This window comes from Procambarus clarkii, chromosome 32 (assembly GCF_040958095.1).
Source record: "Procambarus clarkii isolate CNS0578487 chromosome 32, FALCON_Pclarkii_2.0, whole genome shotgun sequence".
NCBI lineage: Eukaryota > Metazoa > Arthropoda > Malacostraca > Decapoda > Cambaridae > Procambarus > Procambarus clarkii.
In genome coordinates this window covers 34,445,791-34,467,003 of record NC_091181.1, presented here as the reverse complement: position 1 = coordinate 34,467,003, position 21,213 = coordinate 34,445,791, and the positions used below count along the sequence as shown (strand labels likewise).

At 35.5% G+C, this 21,213-nt stretch overlaps 1 protein-coding gene across 1 annotated transcript; it reads left to right on the top strand.

Moving 5' to 3' along the window:
- The first annotated feature begins 3,327 nt into the window (after positions 1-3,327).
- Positions 3,328-20,970, top strand: Mocs2B (Molybdenum cofactor synthesis 2B). Its single transcript, XM_045744465.2, has 11 exons — positions 3,328-3,466; positions 3,697-3,826; positions 4,839-4,960; positions 5,509-5,756; positions 13,156-13,388; positions 15,132-15,297; positions 16,721-16,819; positions 17,200-17,337; positions 17,820-17,968; positions 18,171-18,230; positions 19,456-20,970. Exons 2-11 carry the CDS (start codon positions 3,707-3,709, stop codon positions 19,534-19,536), a joined length of 1,416 nt encoding a protein of 471 aa, XP_045600421.1. The 5' UTR covers positions 3,328-3,466; positions 3,697-3,706; the 3' UTR covers positions 19,537-20,970.
- The last annotated feature ends 243 nt before the right edge of the window (positions 20,971-21,213 follow it).

Here is a 21,213-nt window from a genome sequence, read left to right as displayed (position 1 = left end):
TTTCCAGTTTTTGTCCAGAAAGGCAAGTTATTTTGACACTGTCACTCATCCTATGAGTGCACATACCACAGCATCATGTACTATGTCTCCCAATAGGAATAAAATCTGCTGGGTTCATCCTGCAAATTAGGACTCGTGACTCGTCTCATGTGATCAGACTATTAAACAAGGGGACAGCTTTGGTTTCTTGCTAGTGCAAAGAGTGGGAGTGTTTTTAAGGGCAGTTTCTACATCTGACTGTGTTTTTCCTACCTTGAAATTTAAATTATAGGTTGTATCATCAGCAAATAGAATTTATCCTGCACATATATTTTAATGTCTCTTAGGTAAACACGGTCTAAAAGTGGCATTACAGGTTATGTCCTCTCATACTATAAATTTTTCCGTTCTTCTATTTAGCTGTCTCATTCATTCTGAATCTCTACTGGTATTGTATCAGAGACAAACACTGCTATTAAAGATTATCTCCCCTGAACACCACCTTTTCAAATACTGTATAGTGATTAAAGTTTTTGGCTGTAACAGCATTTTATCAACATATAAATTCATAGATTTTAAAGGCTTCATTAGCTTTATTCAAGCAGTCCATACGATTTAAATGTAAGGCAAATTGAGTCGATATATTTACTGGCAATCTCTCCTGGACTGCTGGACAAGCAATCTTTATAGTCAAAGTGGCTTGTCCAATTGTGCTGTTTGTACTATCGGTCTTCACACCAATTATTTTTGCCTGATATAAATTATAGTTGATGTTAGGTTGAGATATGAAAGTTCCCACACTAATGCACCACCTGATGCTTTCCGTCCCATCTCACTGACCAGTTGCAGGTGCAAAACCTTTGAGAGAATGGTGCTTAAGAGATTCAGCCCGTTGCTAAAATAGATACTCCTTGGAAGTTTTGGAATTTTGTTTTAATTCTTATTAGTATTAATGTATCACAACATGGGCTAAAGATATTTTTTCTAAATAAGCCTTGGTATCCAGGTATATCCTATGCAGTGTATTGGTATTTATTGATTTCAGTCCATGGTGTGTATCTCTGAATCCAGCTCTCTAAATGACTAGCCTGTATGATTTTGACATAGTATCAGGTACTGTATAAGTATTTTAGGCACATAAGTGAAAACTTCCATCTGGGAACCTTCATCTCTTCCATATGCCAGTTAGGAGTTTTGAAGTTCTTATATTGGTGGTGGTGGTGGTGGCATGAAGCCAGGAGTAGGTCAGTGGGTGATGTTGGGCAGTGGGCAGTCAAATCCCACCAGGGATTTGCCCTACTTTCACCAGCATGTGCTCATTATACTGCATTCCCTGAATTAATCTACTCCTTACTCCTAATCTACTCTACTCCTCAATATAAGCCTAACATGTATGAATACACTCTGGCTGCCTGTTCCCTGACACAATGAATTATTAATTATTATTATTATTATTATTATTATTATTATTATTATTAATTGTTTGATAACTATAGAAATAAAGAAATTAGTAGTGTACCACATCAAATTGTTTAAATGTGTGATCATAGAATGAGAGAGTTCTTATGAGGTACAAACCCTTCACCCCAAGCATGTAGTACCAAAAGACTAGTAATGCAGTTTGTAATAAGAATGATGTGATGACTATCGGAATGTGAAAGGAAAAAATATTATTATTTGTCTACTGTATGGATTTGTGAGCCATATGAGAGACCTGAAATAGGAGGAAGGTAGAAATAGCCTAAGCTTCTTTATCCTTTTGATATGTATTTTTTTATCTCAATAAATTTACTTGAATGGTATTAGAACATTTGGAGGAAAATATAAAACTTAATGGAGAAATGGTATTGATTCAGAGGAGGAAGAGTCATTTCTTGTGAACTAATAAACTTGTATTATATAGAAACCAACATCAGACAAGATAAAGATGGGTGAATTGCATTTTCCTAGACTGCCAGAAGGCTTTTGGCACAGTCCCTTACAAGAGATTGTTATTCAAGATGGTGACCACTGCTGGCATAACAATACAGATCCTAGACTGAATACAGAGTTTCCTGCTTAAAAGGAAGCAGTCAGTGTAAGAGAATCAGGATGAAAGGCCACAATAAATGGTACCCTACAGGGCTCTCTGTGCAGCCATACTAGCCAGAACCATAAGTCTAGATACTGTGTAATGAAAGAAACTTTATCTGGTAATAGCCTCAGAATATTGGAAGGGTATTCATATTTTATCACTCCAGGTAATGTGTTGTAAATACTGTATATAAAATAGTAAACAAAAGGGTACAATAAAAATTAGTGCTTAATAGTTGACAAAATACACAGTACAGTACGAGGAAGATGGAACATATAGGAAGCATAGCACTACTAATAACTAAAAGTAGGTTCAGTAATAATGTACAGTTAATATATATATATGATCCACAAAGTTTCTTGTATGGTATATTGTTAATTTTGTTTAAATTCTATTGAAGACATTCATATGCCACAGTTGTGAGGATTTCACCCTGTAATGTATTTGTCAAGCAGGTAAAGTACACATTAGCATATTATACCTCTCACCATACTGTGTTGTACTTGTTGATGCATTATCATGATAGTTGATACAAATAATATGTTTTCCTGTACTATGAGTCACATTGATAAGATTGGTATTGTAATCAGTATCACAAGTTTCTTTTATCTCAGATGATACTGTACAGTATTAGTACAATTTGTGTACACACTATGTTAAGGTTGCTTTATGCCAGTGAGCATGACTAAGCAGAAAATGCTGTCACTTAACAGATTCAACCCTTTAGTCAGTAGTCTTTGGTCCACCACTGGAGCTGCCAGCAGTAGGTCTGTACTTTAGTGGATTTCAGCATATTGAAGCTATACAAATTTGTGTGAAGGAAATATTTTTGTTTACATGTGAATTTGTAGTGTATGCATATTTTGTATCTATAAAACTTGATACAGGATGTATAATGTTTTTGTGACAAGTTTAAAATGTTTACTGTTAAGCATGTGATGTTTTCTGTGCATGACTTGTTGAGTAAAAATGATGCATAATTATGCATATTACTCAATTTATGCCACAAGCTGGTGTAAATTTGTCAATGTTTTCTTGATCATTTTCCAGGCATTTTCCAGTTCAGTTAGTTTCCTTTTGAAATATTCAATAGGCTTTGTTCAACCTTTCTTTCTTTCTTTTGATAATTAACCTTTAATTTAGCAGGGGTGATGACGGAAAGAGAGGTTATGGTCACAGTGTTGTTTTTCGCTGGAGCTCGTGACCTTGCAGGTGTGGACCGCTCAGCCTTAACACTAACTGCAGTCACTACACCAGAACAGTTACTGGCTCAGGTAGTGCGTTCATTCGGAGAGATTGACAAGATCAAGGAAAGTGTAATTGTTTCTTTGAACCAGGAATACTGCGAACCAGGCCAGGATCTAGTGCTTGCCACAGGAGACGAAGTGGCCATCATTCCACCTATTAGTGGAGGTATGTTGTACAATTTGTTTTTAATATTGAATTATGCCAAATGTACAGTCAACTGCACATAATTCAATATACAGTACTACTGTATGCAGTATTTGTTTAATCTTTTAAATTTTTTTCCATTTATTTATTTATTTATTTTTGAAATTTAAATTGCTTTTTCAGTTCTGTATGAATTGAGTTGTTGGTATTCTGTGCTCTATTTACCAGAATCTGTTACATTTTGTCCTTAGGTTAGGCATTATGGACCACATAAAGTTAACCCTGGATATTCTGTCAGTGGAGCAAGTCACCACTCTTGTTACTGATCCTTCCTGTGGCGCCATCAGTCTTTTTGTTGGAACTACACGTGACACCTTCCAGGTAATGTGACCTTGGCAATTCCAGTTTCCCGTTTTATGATTGTACTGTACAGTACCTTCATTTACATCATGTAAATATATTTCAGTATGTGGGTTGGGGCTTCATCTCCAGCCATCACCACATAATGGGTTTGGGGCATTGGTCTTTTATTTGGTTGTGAAGCTCGTAATAACATTTGGGAAACAGTGGTGTTGTAGATAGTGCTCGGTCGATCGCCATTCAGTTTTAAGAGCAAGTATGACAAATTACTGGATAGTTCTGCTGTATAAATACATTAGTAGATACAGTAGGTATGAGGCACCACCAATCCACATGATCATTTCTGCACCACTATGCAACCACACTTTTCACTTTTGTAAACAGAGTGGTAGACAGTTGAAACAAGTTAGGTGAGAAGGTAGTGGAGGCCAAAACATCAGTAATTTCAAAGCATTATATGACAGAGTGCTGGGGAGACGGGACACCACAAACGTGGCTCTCATCCTGTAACTACACTTAGGTAATTACACACCACTACCACATCATCACACCAGGATAATACTACTCAATATATATACTACAACACTCCAATCATTGCAATCTCTATATATACATCCTTTAATGCCATCCTGCACCTTGCTCTTGCATTGCTATTAACTCCTAGGTAATAATTACAGTGTAATGAACACATTTCCATAGGGACTATGCTATAATGACCCCTTCTAGTGCTAATTCAGCTAACTCCCATTTCCTGGAATGTATTTTCCAGCATTAAATGTGAGGTACTGTGTATATATGCTGCACTCTTTACTCACAAAAAGAAAAATTGTACTTGAGGTATGACAGCTAGAAGTTACATTTTGATTGGTTAATCAAATATAATACGTAGTTTTAATAATTTTGATCAGTTTATATACATACTGTACTTTATTTTCAGAGCTGATTTTGTATTGCTCGATACAGGGTGCCACAAGTATATACAGTTCAATAATTACTTACTTTACTTTACATAGTATAATAACTACCTTTACAGGGAAAAAATGTTGTGAGACTCGAGTACGAGTCATATCAAGAGATGGCAGAGAAAGAAATGTATAAACTCTGCAAAGAAGCTAGAGAAAAGTGGTCTTTGAAACACATAGCAATACACCACAGGCAAGTGCGGCATGTTGTATTATTTCAACATTCTAATTTGTCGAATTAACATTTAGCCATGTAGGTTTACAGAATTTTACTTTGAATTAAGGTTTACTATTTAGGGTTGCAAGAGTTCATAATAGTCAGCATGATGAAGCTTTTTGTAACAGTAAGTTTATATTATCAGAGTAGAGGAGGATGACACTTGTCTGCATTTATTATGAATTCTGTTAGTTTCTAATCTTTGTATAAAGATCTATTTATTTTTTGTAAGTATCTTGTGTGCAGTGTAGTATTAACGATCTGTATTTCTTAAATTACATAACTTTAAAAGTATTTAATCTCTACTAGCAAATTTGAGAAGGTAGTGAGGTGACACTCATATTAGTAATACGTTAGATATTGTTTTTTATTTCGTTTTAATTTTACTGTACGTTATCTTATTATTTTTAATAATACAATCATTGCTTCCAGGATTTTATTAATGAAGATAGGTATATCTTGATTAATGGGTTAAAGGACTACAATATGGATAAAATTATTCTTGATTGTTTGGTTGTTTACAGATTAGGCTTGGTACCTGTAACAGAATCCAGTGTTATTGTAGCCGTTAGTTCGAAACATCGGCGTGAATGTTTGGATGCGGTGTCCTTCCTAATAGATAGCCTTAAAGCCAATGTCCCCATTTGGAAGAAGGAAGTTTATAGTGATGGCAGTGGTGACTGGAAGAAAAACAAAGAGTGCACATGGGTAAAGAAAGAAGATATCCCAAATAAAAGCAGCAGTTTGAAGGAAACCGTCAATAACAACAAAAGCACGTAATGTTGGGTTTCGTTTGTTCTCAAATTTAGCAGCCTTGCTTTTCTGATGGTTATCAGTTAAAGAAACTATGTTGTCAAATGTTGTTTAGTAAATTTTGGCGGCATTTTGATTTCTCTTGTTTGTGTATTCTTTTAGACAATTATTCCTGTCGTATTTTTGTCATTGACTGCATGAACATTGGGTCCAAGTGTTAGCTTGGGTCCATGTTAATTACACTGCACTGTGATAAAAGTTAATGATTGACAGTACACTAAAATTCCTAATGAGGTTCACAATTCATGCATGAGAAACTTGCTCAATATGATCCACATTTTTTTCTCATTATTTTGCGTGCATAAAAGTGCCTAGATTTATAACCCTTTATAAGAATTAGTAGTTGTGTATGCAGTAGAGTACAGACTTTAGCCAGAGCTTCAGGGTTCTTTAACTTACATGAGACAAGCTGGTTTTTGAAAAATTTGTAGTACTGTACTGTAGTATATTACCCAAATTAAGGTTATTAAAATGTGACATTTTCTGTAGTGACTATTGTTACTAGTCATCCATTTTAAACATTAGAATGTGTATGTATATATATATATCTGATAAATTGAATTGTTTAATTTGCCAAGAATAATCATCATAAACAAATACGGGGATCTAAATTTTGTACTCCTCTGTGGCTGGTTAAGCAAAATTTAAAAATTAATAATATTTGTGAGGTGAACTTGCCTTTATAATTCAAACACATAATGAAATGTAAACAGCAATTCAGCCATACTAATTTTGGAAGGCTGACATGCTCACAAGTTGAAGATATTAAATTGGATAAAATAATTAAAATAAATATAAAGGAAATTAAATTTATATAAAATTCAATTGAATTATATGCTTTGTCTTTTGAAGAAAACAAATATTATGGCATCTGAAATTATATACATCAGCTAGGATGCATCTTGTATGTTATTTTTAGCAAGAACCAGAGCTTCTCAGGTACAGTGACCTCTCAGATTGATTCATAGAGAATTTTACTAAACATGCATCCACAGTATCTGGTAGTTGTAGACACTTAATTTACCTAGGGGAATTTGGTAGTCTGTGATGCTTCATTGTACAGTTTCTATTTTGATACTCCCTAATATATAATTTTTTTAATCTAAATGTGTGTGCAGTGTTAAGTGCGCTCTACTATATTTGATGCTGTTTTCAGTAGCTTTATGTGGAATCATTAAGTTGAGAGTAGATTTGATTGGAGATAATGTTTAGCTTGTACGGGGACTCATTCAGTCCTCGTACGAGCAAAATGTTTCCTTTCGTAAAGTATTCTCTCGGGATGGTGTTTCTCTACATTGTTATCCGCAATTTGTGCTCAACTCTGCCAGTTGTTGCTCTCTTAGCAATAACTTGATTAATTGGGTACACCTGTAAGTACTGTACTGTACTGTACTGCAGATTTTACGTAAAGTATACTGTAATTGGTAGATACTTGTAGTAATAGTCTGCACAAACAATTAACCTGACTCTTATTAAAATTTATTTGTGCTTGTAATGCAAATAAAAATTCAGAAGCTTTATTGAGGCAGCTATTTTTATATACTTAATAAGTAATATAAAAGCCATTATTATATCCGTACAATTAACACTTAAGGTAGAGTATAACTAAAACAGAAGAGTTATTTACATTGTATAGTATTTACAAAAACCTGTCTGGAATTATCTAAGAGCTCTGAAATTAAGAATATTTAGAATTTTTTTTTATTTCCTTGTAATGCTTTTAACTACTTTGGCCAAACAGAGATCATATTTACATTGTGCAATAATATTGGACTTCTTGTTACAGTTAGAAATTATAATTACCTTTATTTTCTATGTATTTCTGTAAATAATTAAAATTTTAATATTATTTTGTTAATGAAAAATTGTGAAATGTTTATTATTTTGTTTCTGAATATAATTTGAATCTCTTTGGTTGCACAATGGTTTGAGCGAATCTAAAGCTGACAGAAGACGAGTACAGTGTTGATAACATAATGTAGATATGCCATTAAAGAATTTATATTATGTGCATAAATTATAATTTCTCCCATTTCTTACTTTCATTGGGCATGGAGGTAATTAAATGGGGAAATTAAATGGTGAACATAGTAAAAAGTGGATTATGGATATTGTATAATAATAAATTTAAAAAGTATCACTCGGTCATTCATTGTATCGTCCATAATATAATATTCATAATTCATTTTGTATCAGGGGAACAGGCAGCCAGTTTATGCATACAGTACATACGAGGTTTATATATCGAGGGTCACCCCCCCCCCCCTACCCCCCTGGGGTCGAGTTACTGATCCCTCCAATATGCAACTCCAAAACAAGCTGACTAACTCCTGGGTATCTGTTCACTGCTTGATGAACATGTGCATTAGGTGATAGGAAATGCACCCAACCAGTTCTGTCCCGCCTGGGATTTGCACTTGGAATTCTCGATTGTGAGTCGAGAAATAACCCGACTATATTACCGGGAGCCTTTATACCATCATGGCTACCATCATGGATAAATAATCACCACCACTACCACACCTCAGCTGTTACCCACAGCAACACCCATCCACTTCATAAGATTAGGTGCACAGTACTTATTGTTAATTGAAATACACAGGCACTGTACTGCCCAGTACATTAAAAAAAATCATTCATTCATTACAATCTGCTTTTACCCAGCTTTATCACTTACTGTATCATGTGCATTGCCCACACTCACTCCCTGCTTTCTCATGCTGTGTCTGCATACTTTCTTCCTCGCCTCACAGTTCTCGAATTAATTTGAATACACTTCTCTAATCTATCATTCATTCATTCATTCAACATGCTCAGCCCATCTACGAATGCTCTCCTCAATCTTGGGGTTTATTGATTCCTGCATTCCACATCTTTCCTATTTCCATACACTTCTCAAAATATCCATTTCTACTGCCGTCACTCATGATATTTCACATTCCTACCACACTAACATCTTACAATCATACTTGGGAGTTAATACTGTAATTATAAACCTTGGGGGCGGGGGATTTATTATGGGTGGGACCTTTGACAAGCCACCGGCTTCCTGTCCTCATCGAGGCTGCTAGTGTGTTAGTGGCCCTCATAACGTAGTAGCTTAACATAGTAGTAATTAAAATGTATTGCCTAATTGTGAAGAATGATGCTAAAACTAAAAATGATAACTTGTAATCATTAATTAGAAGCTAAGCCAAATCTGGTATAGTTATGATGTTAGTGATAATTAAAAAAAAAGTCTTGATTAAAAGATGAAATACAATACTGTATAATGAAGTAAGATGTAAAACCAAGTATGACATTGTGCAATCATAATGCTCATGGCTCTAGTTAAGAAACTTTTGATGTAAATAGTAACCTCAAATAATCTGATTACCTAGCATCATTATTATTTTTGTTAACTTACTTTTAGTATTATTAATCGTAGTTGACTAATCATTGACATGACTGTATTTTTGGAGCATGAATACTACCTATTTTTTTTGGTAAAATAATATTTATTAGAAGTATGATTGTAAATGTTAATTGTATTCATCTGTGATTGCCCTAAAATGAAGGTTTTGCATGACCAACATCACTTACATTCTCCATTGGTAGTGTCCGTCCTTAAAAGCATTAAGCTCATTTAAGGAAACGCTCCAAAAGAGCCAAATATATGAAATATCTTTTAAGATTATAACATGCCGCTTTTAACTTGCAAGTAAAATCATAAAAAGTTTACACACAGAAATCACAATAGCATGATGCATCAAATGAACAAATCCACAAGGGCCATGACGAGGGTTCGAACCTGCGTGCGAGAGCATCCCAGATGCTGCCTCAATCGACTGCGCTACGACATGGTTAAAAGAATTGCAACCAGAAGTTCTACTGCCCTTACGAACAAGGGCCATGATGAACCCTCGTTACGGCCCTTGTGGATTTGTTCATCATAAGAGTATTAAGCATTTCATATAATAGCCAAGTCTTTGTATGTCTGGTGCATCTGTCACATAATTATGTAGTAATATACAAGTAGATTTTCAGTTGAGGCCGGCCTGAGTATGATCATATTGTGTGTGATCACTTTCATTAGAATAATCGTCACAATTTTTCATAACGTTTTGTAATAGAAGTACAGTATTTCGTTTTATTAGGTAGTCTTAATTATTTGAATATATTGGTCTTGTGAATTGTCTTACGATATTGACTTTATAGTTTTTGCAAGTTTGATCTTGTTAAAATTTTCATACAATCAACATTGTTGTACAGTACCGTACTTGAATGCTTAAATTAACTCAGTGAATTCTATATTAAAATTTTAAGGCTAGAAAATTAGCTAACATGTAATACTACTGTAATAATTAAAATAATTAATACTATACTGCTTATATTTATGAATTATTGACACTAATATCTGTCAACAAAAATTTAGATTTTCCATCTTAAACAAATTTTGGTTAATTTCTAAGAGAAATTAGTCAAATACAGTATTCTCAAATGTTGGTTAAGTTAAGCAAATCAGATATCACTTAGCAAGAACTGTTGCCCATTTAGTGTTGGTATAAAATGCTTAAACTAAGCTATACATAGGTTATGGAACCTGATTAATATCTCACTCACTGTAGACTAAATAAATCCATAAGGTCATAAGATTTGTTTAATTCCCTTGTACAGTCTCTGATTTATAATCATCATATGAAGTATCAATTCTATTAAAACGGTTTTGACTTTAAGAAATAATTTATAGCTTAATTAACATTATATTATCTTACACATTGTAAATTTGTTGTAAATTATACAAGGCACAAATTGTATGAAAATGAGGTAGCGCTGGAGTGAAATATTTATTGCAGGTTACAGGGGAAGCTGGTGTTTATGGTTTTCTGTATAATTTCTCTGTCAGCAGTTATATACAGTACGCACCAACATTCCATTTGATAAACTGATTTCTGAGAAAGACGACTAGATATCTCCTCTTTCTCTCTCTCTCTTCTTTTTTTTTATTAATATTGTGGATATGATTGAGTAGAAGCATAACTAGCATTTATAATTAGGAGTGAGGCATTATTTTCAACGGTCATATACTGGTTATTCTGTGCTAGGACTTTTAACTACTGTATTCTGAGGGCATGAGAATTGCCCACAAGTTGGGTTTATCGTGACTGTGGCCTCTTGCCAACGCTTGCCACAACTTATTACTCCATTCATAGACAAGCTCAAGATGGAATCGTTATTATACACATTCCATCAATTTTAGTCCCTTTCTCCAACTTCAACAAACAAGAAAAGAATCCTTGCTTGATTTTTTTCCACTTCATTATCACTGAGGGTTAGTCCTTTCATTCAATAAAGCAACAACATGCCAGCAGACAGGAAGATGTTACCAGAGCTGCTACCACTGTCAGCCAATATGAAAAGATGTGCTGTACAGATAACTTAACAATTTAAGGTGTGTGCTTATGAATCTTTCTTGTGAAAAGGAGTTATTACATTGTAGAGTATAGATTTGTATAGAGTTATGTTTGTTAGTTTACAGTACTGTATGAGTAAAAAGAGCCTGCCAAATCTGATGTATGCAAATAATGCTTTTAGAGATTTATTGGTGTGTCAGAAATGCTGAAAGTGTAAGTGCATACAGTTATGATGGGTGCAGAGGTAATGGAAATGTGTGAAATCAGTGTTCTATCAGTCCAATGATTGATTGTTCTTGTAGTCAGCTTAAATGCTACCCTGGTCCTGCAGTCTTTTTTTTTTTTTTCTTTAACCCTTCTAACCTATAGAAATCAAGATCTAACATGGATTGTACCTCATCTTTAGCAAGGCATTTTTCTCTGCTATGATATATGTTGGCATTAAAGCCCAAATGTGTTGGTGGACGAACTGTACCTTGGCACATCTTTATATTCCATGTGTGATAATGGGGCGTTTCTCCTCCCTCTAGTCTCCTCTTCGGTGGGGAATCAGGTCATGGATGCCCCTCCAAATTTCAGGGCTGTGATTCTCCTCATCCCTTCAGGCATCTTCTGAACCCTCCCATGGCATAGGTAAACTATCCCTTGTTTTCCTTTTTTCCATTTAAATTTTAGATGAAATTAAATGAAAATTACATTTTCATTGAAAATTTAAATTTTCATCTGATTTGCCTCAGAGAGCAACTGAGTGACCTAGACTCAAAAACTGGGCATTAAATATAAATGAAACGATCCTTAGTGAGCTGGTCACTCGGTCACTACCATGCTGTGTCTTTGTCCCAAGTTACCCCTGTGCCTTCTTTCCTGGTGATGCATTGGAATGAAAGTGAGGCGAGATTGTCCACTACCTTTCTCTACATGATCAGTGCTATCACCTGGTGATAGGTTGCAGTCACACCCAGGTGATCAACTAGCCATCTTTAGTTTAAGAATAGCAGAGTAATGCTTGGTTTCTGTGTTTTAAAGTATTGCTTGGAAGATACATTTGAATGCAGAAGAATGCATCTTCTGATAAGTCATTCAGTGTTAGGCAGTGTTCTCTCTAGTGTCTCCCTCCTGATAGATCCCTGGCTCAGGCATTTAGAAAAGATATCTGTAGCATGGGAGATAAAGTAACACTGGTCTAGACTGGAGTTTGCATAATACCAGTGGGAGCGGGGTATTATCAAAGGGGAAGAGAGAGTAACGCACTCAGGAAGGAGAATTTTATCTACACTAAGTGCCTTATTGTTAATGTTAAATTATTTTATGAATATTAAAATTAATAGCTTCTAAAGACATTTAAAAAAGTAATTATTATTATTTATCAAATTTGTCCCTATTTATCACAGAGGAATTTTTTTTATAGTGCACTACAATTGTAATTGTCAAATTACAAAAGATATTTATCTACTCATGTAATTATTATAACATTATAGTATGACTGCAAATGAAAGTGATAAATCCAACTTTCTTATACTATCAGTTCGAATAATTTGTATGATGGCTTCTGTAGCACAATAGTCTACATCTTTAGCTCACAACCAAGGCTCCTGAGTTGAATCCCCAGGTGAGACAAATAGATGGATGGGCATGTTTCCTTTCTCCTGGTGCCTCTGTTCACCTTACAGTAAATATGTTCCAAGGAGTTTGGCAACTGTTGTGGATTGCATCCCAGGGAATGTCAGTACATGGGGATCTAAATAAGGTTAATGGGTTTTCTGGCCATCACTATTAGAAACTAAACCATATCACTTTCTAACTTATTCATGCTATTAAGAAGAAAGTAGTTAGAGAATAAGGATATCACTTTAATTACTGTACACCATTTTGAAATTGCTTTCAAATATTCCTATAGTTTTGATTACAGGTTATTTGGTTTTCCATGTTGCTGTAATATCCTTATTAGTTACGTATCTCTTTCAGGAATTGATGAAGATGGGAGTAGAGAAGCAAGTCAACCACTAGCAAAGAGAATTAAGCAAGAAAAAGATCCTGAAGCCGAGGATGAGATGCCTTTAAATACAGTTGGAAAATCTTGCACACTTGCTTCCAATGAGAACAGTGAAGGACAACAAAATAAACTATTTGTACAGGAAACAAACGATCAGCATGAATTGGATCCAAACTTGGTACAGATTGTTGCATCCAAAAAAGAGGTAACTCTTAAAATGTAATGTAACGAAACATAACCTCGCCTTGCCGCCTTTCATTTAGTAACAAGGCTTACATTTCTGTCCATTCACTGAGCAAACTTTACATACATTATATCAGTATCTTGCTCACAAATATTATTTTGCTGTTATATTAATTTTGTGTGAGTGAGCACCTACATGGCAACAAAGTGCCCATGCTTTGCCCCACCTCACATGAGTAGTGCTCAGAAGGTGGTTGTGAGTGTAGATGGATGAGCCTTCTGGAGGTCGTTCTAAGTTGGACAGTCTTCTCCAGTGTCATCCTTGTCCCAGTATGACCCAGTCGATACAGTACATTACAATACATTTTAAAATATACAGTACTCCTAGTGCAAAGACTAAATATCACCATGTGTTTACTGTGTCTGGTGATGTCATCAGGAGAGCAGGACATTTCATAAGGGAACAATTGAGTGGCTCACTCAGTAAGGCATATTTCATCTATCACTCAAATCTAGGTTGAGAGTTCAAATCCCTAATTGCTGCAATTGATTTTGTAATATAACTGAATTTTTAAAAATTAGTATTAAAATAAATGTAGGAATGAAAGAAATATTTAAGGTTGAACAAAAACCATAAAGCCCTTTTTTTCAGGGGAATCCTTCCCAGTGGTACTCTGAAACTATCTTAACTATCTTGCTGAGATTGTTCTATCTAATGGGTTACATCAGTTGAAGTAGCAATGTTTGCCCAACCAGGGATCAGAACCTGGCTTTCCCCTCAGAGGCAGAGAGAGCAAAAGACATTCCTCCATTTCACTGGGATAGCATCTAGAAAGTCAGCGAAGCCTTACAGACAACTGGAGGGTTCACACAAAAGAAAGCGTTGAAACTGCCGAACAACTCTGCAAACCATTCAAACAAAACAATGGATTCACTCAAAACTAATTCAAACTTATTAGTATCAATAGCTGGCACCATGCAGCCCAACCCCAGCCCACACCCAGCTTCTCTATTCAGTTCTGTCACTGATGTGATGGTTAATACCACCTGTTTGGCTCCTCTCTCTGTCATGGCAAGCCCCTCTTCTTCAAGTTAAGTGATGGGCCATCTTTGGACTTTATTGGTCCTGCTGTAGGGGGCACATCTACTTAGCTTCTGTGTTGTTCTTTGATTTTAGCATTAGCTTCACATGCATGTTTTCATTCCAGCTTGTGTAAGCTTGGCTGTTGCTCGTGTGTTGTGTAAGCTGTTGTACTCGGTGGTCCTTCTGGCTCCTTGGTAGGCATTTACCAGCTAAACCTTCATTTCTGGCGTGGTGCCTGCCTGGAGGCAGCTATTGGTACTAAAGAGTTCAAGCTAATTATGAAGAATCTATTGCTTCATTTGACTCATTTGCAAAGTTGTTTGGTGGTTTTGAGGCTTCATTTTCTGTGAAGTCTCCAGCTGTCTGTAAAGCTTTGCTGATGTTCTGGATGCTTTCCTGGTGGGGTGAAAATTTTTGCTCGTTCTCTGCTCATCTGTGAGAGGGGGCCAGGTTCTGACTCTGGTTCCTAGTATGACAAACAGAACTGCAACTGATGTGACCCATTAGATGGAGCAATCTCAGCAAGATAGCTTCAGGAAGCCACTGGGGCTCTACATGAAAGAGGCATTTCATTACATCTAATGCTGGGTTTCCCATCTTTATATACTCTACAAATTATTTACACTACTGTATTTCTCTTTTGTGGTTTCTCATTTGGAAACATAATATATTCTTTCATAGCTTGATCGACGAATTGCTGCATTTCAACAACGCAAACGTGAGGAACTAGATGTGTTGAATGTACAAGAGTTCTGCACCTTGGGTGGAGGCACCTCATCGCTTAATTCCTGTGCTCGGACATCAGCAGTTATTTTAAGATCTAAGGGCTCTAATAGTCATTTGAAAAGTAAGTTGATAATTAAGTGCTTTATTCAAGAGTGGAAGATAATAATAAACAATAATTAGTGGATAATTTACTTCTGATGTTGGTAGATGGAAAAAATTAAGATCAAAGGTTGAAATTGAAATTGAAATAAGTTTATTGAGGTAAAATACTGTACACACAAAAGGATGAGGTAGCTTAGATCAAAGATGACATGGAGAAACAAATAGGGAAACAAACATGGAGAAACAATGGGGGCCTGGTAGCTTGGTGGATAGCACGCAGGACTCGTAATTCTGTGGTGCAGGTTCGATTCCCGCACCAGGCAGAAACAAATGGGCAAAGTTTCTTTCACCCTGAATGCCCCTGTTACCTAGCAGTAAATAGGTACCTGGGAGTTAGTCAGCTATCACAGGCTGCTTCCTGGGGTGTGTGTGTGTGGTGTGGGAAAAAAAAAAGTAGTTAGTAAACAGTTGATTGACAGTTGAGAGGCACGCTAAAAGAGCAGAGCTCAACCCACACAAACACAACTAGGTGAATAGGGAGTAACTGCAGGTTTAAGAAATTGTAGAAGTATCTGAAGAAAATAGGAATGGTGACTATTCAGAGGGGAATGTTTTCCAATGTATCCAGACTTGTCTATCTTATCTATTCCACTTAATATCATGTATGTATTGATCATATCCTACTGCTGCTGTTGCTTTCCTCAAGCGATGAGGTTTGATTTCTCTTAAGTAGTTCTCATAGCTTGGGCCTCATAAATGGGGTACTAACCTTGCTGTTAAGCCAGATTCCTATGTTTGAGGCCCCAGTTGAGCTGTTCTCAACATTTTTTATCAATTACAACAGTGTAAACAAGAACATGTGAATTTCTCTTTGAGGTTTTCTTGTTCTGCCGTTTCATTCTCTCACTGGTTTATCTTGTTGGTGTGTTCATTGTTTTGGTTGTCTCATTACAGTACATATTTGTATTTAATGAAAATTGATAATTTGAGACACTACATATTATTGTAGTCTTGGCTTTACCGTGTAGCTTATTAATATTCGTTTCTTTCAACAGTGTTTTTTCTAATTTTGTATTGTTTTTTGTCTTTTTGCTTTCATTTTTACTCAAGCATGTGTAGGGAATTTTTCACATTGATATAGCATATCATTTTCTTGTAATTCCCAAATTAAATAAATATGGAACACTGGCACGTGGCGTCTTGTCATCTGTGCATGCTGGTAATTTGTTCTTTAATATAGATGCAGGAAAGGGATTTTTGCCCAATGAAAATGTATCAGAAGTATTTACCTGAGGGCCATCATCTCACTAGTGGCCTTAATGAGGACAGGAAGTCAGCAGCATATCAAAGGTCCCCCATTTGCTCTAAATAAATATCAACACATATGTGCATTTAACCTTATTGTTGACAAATTGCTGATAAATTTATCTTATCAATTACAGTGACTCATATTGTCAATGACTGGGGACCTCAGACATTAGGATTGGATCCTGGATCTCTCTCTCCTAATTTTAATGCTTCAAAGGAGGCAATAAAGCAAGGTAAGAACTATTATACATGGTAAATGGAATTGTATTTCAGAGAATATGGATGTATCAATCTATGAATTTAACTAGCATTGTATTCATAAATAATATGCTACTTTGCAACATTGGATTGAAGTATATTAATGTATTAAATGGTGTTTGATTAAGAACATGAAGCAAGTGTGTGCTTCATATTGCACAAATTACAAGAAGAGAAAGTGTTTGGTAGAATAAGGAAGTTCCAGGAGCCGTTAATGAAATAAAAAGAAGGTTGATTTTGTGATACAAAGTGAAGAAGCAAGAAAGCGAGAATAAAGGATATGTAATAAGATTTATTAATCAGAAAAAGAAGTTTAATAAATAAATTAAGCTAAATGTATATTATCTTTTCATAGAGAGGAAGTGCGACAACAGTAACAACAGCAGCAGGGAGAGCTCAGTATCCTCAGGACATTCGTCTAAAGAAACTTTTCGTGATTCTAAGTTTAAACCAACTTATGAGGATACTCAAGATGAAGATGTTATACCCCCTGGTAAGGAGTTTCTCTTTAATCTTCAAATAAAGCCATGTATTCTATGACTAAGTAATGTTGAATTAAATGATAAGTCATAACTAAGTTCACTTATATTATAGCGATAGCTAAATTTAATGTCGACTCGTACAATATGACAATTCAGAGGGCAATTATGGGTCATGCCACATGATTTATTTTTTTGCACCTAAGTTTATTTACTGATTGGTATCAAATGGTTGTAAAAGTCATCCATACATGTCATGACATCATCCAGGATACAGACTCAATAGGGAGGCAAACATTCTTGGGCCTTCCACGAGTGTTCATGCCCACAAATGACACATGACAATGGATGTTTTGTTTATGCATCCTCAATATTACAGTGTTAAATGATAATGGTGGCTAGTGATATCTGATTTCAATTTAAATGAATGATAGTTCAATTCAATGTTTATCTTCAAGTTAAAGAATTATTCAAGTGCAGCTCCTTATCTATATAGGTATTGAGGAGCGGCTTCACAACCTTGAAAGTCACTTAAGGTTGGCCCATGGAGCTCCTGTACCTCGAGATGTTTATGCCAGAATCAAGGCTGTAGAAGACAGAGTGCTCCACTTGGAAGGAATATCACCAGAATACTTCAGACATAAAGTAAGCCATTTGATATACAGCAGTAGTTTTCATATGCTTTCAATACAGCAGATAATAATGCAAGCAAGTACTGTAGATAATTGATAATCATGATGTTATTGGAAGAGCCTTGAGTAATTCTTCTTTGTTATATTGTGAAAAATTGCATTTAGAATTCAAAAAAAACAAAACGCCTATTATATATTTTGATATGCATTTTCAGAAAATTCAAGCACCTGCAAATACTTCAAGAAAGGTAGAAATTAAGGCTGTTGAGGATGATGTAAGTAACATATTATCCTTGTTGCCATTGTTCTCTAAACTATCAACCACTTGGACTGGACTGTTGAGCAACGCTCTCACTTCTTGCAGGTCGGCGTTCAATCCCCGACTGTCCAAGTGGTTGGGCACCATTCCTTGCCTCTGTCCTGTCCTAAATCCTTATCCCTTCCAAGTGCAGTTTAGTCATAATGGCTTAGCACTTTCTTTTGATCTTGCATCTCATTAGTATAACCAATGATTCCTCTATATCTATGCATGATATATTAGTTGTTTACTACATAAATCAAGATATTTTACTGGAGCTCAAGCATTTGCCTTGTACTATATGGTAGTCATACTGGATTGGATTAAAATGGATAGGTATACAAAATTAAGAGTGTACAATACTGTACTTCAGATATGTTAAGTAGATGTTAAGCTACAGGTAATTGATAATCAATGAAATGATGAAATGAAATGGTCACGGTAATACTGTAGTCAGGTTCATTCTCGACGCACAATCGAGAATCCCAGGTTCGAATCCCGGGCGAGACAGAAATGGTTGGGCAAATTTCCTTTCACCTAATGCCTCTGTTCACCTAGCAGTAAGTAGGTACTCAGGTTGTTGTGGGGTTGCATCCTGGGTAGGGTCAGTAATTCAACCTTGTGGGGACCTTGATAAAAGCCAAACGTGTATGAATACACTCTGTCTTCTTGTCCCCCGACACAGTGAATTATTATTAAAACATTTGTGCAAAGGCCATTCTGTAGTATGTCCTGAAACAATGAGAGACATGACATAAAGAGGATTTGGTTTAACAGCACGTTGAACAAGTTTGGAGCAAAGAGAAAGTCTCAGGACCATTACGAAAAACGATCATTCCATCCAAATGTACCCAAGATGCAAACGAGCCTATGTCCATGCTGTACCCTAGACCATTACCACTGTAAAGTTGGGTGAGGGCTAGCCCCAGGCATCTGACCTTCAACTTTGGACAGACAAACACGGACATTCTCTCTTAATAGTATAGATACGGTAATAAATATATACATATACTGTATGTATATAATGTGACCTTTCACTATATTTCTTTATCTTTTCTGGTGTCTCCCCATCCCATGAAATGTCTCCCCCCCCCACCCTGGTGTCCATGAGGTGCGACAGCAGGTAATGATGAATAATTTTTAATAAGAAATTCTGGCATTAGTTTTATTGGGAACTTAACCTTTGAATGTATTTTTTTCAGTTATCGCTAGAGGAGTTAGAGCTGAAAATTCACCAAATAAAGATGAAAATCAAGCAAAAGCAGTTGAACCATGTTTTGTAAAAACTTGGCAGACTCTTTATCGAGTAATTTTTGTATTATTGTTGAAGTGATCGGGAAAATATGTATATGAATCTGCTAACCAATAAGGCAAACCTTTATGAAATTGTAAAATTGTGCACTCCTAAATACCCATGTTATTAAAAAATGATATAAAATGTCCAATTCCATTTTTATTGTACTTTCGTCATTTATTTGTACAGTACTGTATGCTGCATTAAAATTTCCAAATGGTTATATTTTACTGTTATACTGTATATATCATATTTTATGATAGCAGGTTATGAAATCTTTAAGTAGCTTGAAAATTTTGTTATTCACAACCGAATTTTAATTTAACACTTTTGTGGCCGTGCGGCACCTCCAGCAGCATGTGGTTCACCCCCTCCTCCCCACATACAGCCCCACTCAGTGGTATGTCAAATGTTTATTACTCTTTATTAAGTTGCCCTAATTTTTTAATAACCCAATTATTATCAAATTATAATTATCAAATTTCTATCAAAATGTTTGGAAATGAATTCTCCAGAATATAGATGAGTAACAAATAGTATGTGCATGGTGTTTCTGAATACTATATGAAAGTATATAAATATTTAACCATTCTTCATTTATTCTCACAAATAAAAAAAATATATGGATGTATTCACATATAATCTATATAAAGGTGTAAGAAAATAAAGAAACATTGCTTCCGTGCATTTATTTTATTAGGTAATTTGCAAAGCAAAAAGGAAATGTACAGGAAAAGTGATTGTCGTGAATACTGGCAAATGATCAGGTTGATCTGTGGTTCGTCCCCTGATAAACTGCACGAACAGTGTAATTGCCCAAGTGTAGTTACGGGATGAGAGCTACCCTCGTGGTGTCCAGTCTTCCCAGTACTCTTTGTCGTGTAACGCTTAGAAAATACTGATGGTGGTTGCCTCCACCACCTTGCTTAACTTGTTCCAACTGTCTACCACTCAAACAGAAAACTTTTTAACTTTTTTTGGAACCTTTGTTTCCTTAGCTTGAATCTGTGTCCTCTTGTTCTTGAGGTTGCTGCTTTCAGGAATTCCTCTTTGTCAATTTGGTCAATTCCTGTTAGTATTTTCTAAGTGGTGATCATATCGCCTCTTTTTCACTGCCCACACACTACAGTATGGGCAGAGTTAAGTGTTTCATCATAATGGTGCACATACAATGATTTAAGAAAGTAATTTTCATAAAGTGTTAAAGCATATGACACATTTTAACACCATGAGACTGATTACACACAATTGTGCATGATGCTTAAATGTCTCATTGGACACCTAAAGTGGTAATATTATAAAGTTTATTTACAGCATATGATATCCCCAAAAATAAATGCTGTTTAGCACTCCAGTATATTCAAAGAATTGGAATACAATACCTGTACTTTTATTTAATTTTTTCAATAAAACAAGAATTCATCCTAGTAATTTTATTTTCCCATAGTGTATTAGTGCACTGAACTGTATTTACCTTTAATATATATATACTTATATATTGTACTGTGTATATATCAGTAGTAAACTTTTGCAGTATTAAGAGTGGGGGTGACACAGTGGATGGAGTCAGCGTGGGTGTTCAGACATGTGTGAGGCGGGTGTTTTGAAATTGTTTATTAATTTTATAGAGGGTCTGAGAAGGAAGGCACAAACCAAATCCCTAACT

Coding starts and splice junctions, on each gene's coding strand:
- Mocs2B (XM_045744465.2), top strand. CDS start 3,707: ATGGACCACATAAAGTTAACCCTGGATATTCTGTCAGTGGAGCAAGTC. Junction 13,389..15,131: donor TTGTTGCATCCAAAAAAGAG/GTAACTCTTAAA, acceptor ATTCTTTCATAG/CTTGATCGACGAATTGCTGC. Junction 18,231..19,455: donor TTAAGGCTGTTGAGGATGAT/GTAAGTAACATA, acceptor TATTTTTTTCAG/TTATCGCTAGAGGAGTTAGA.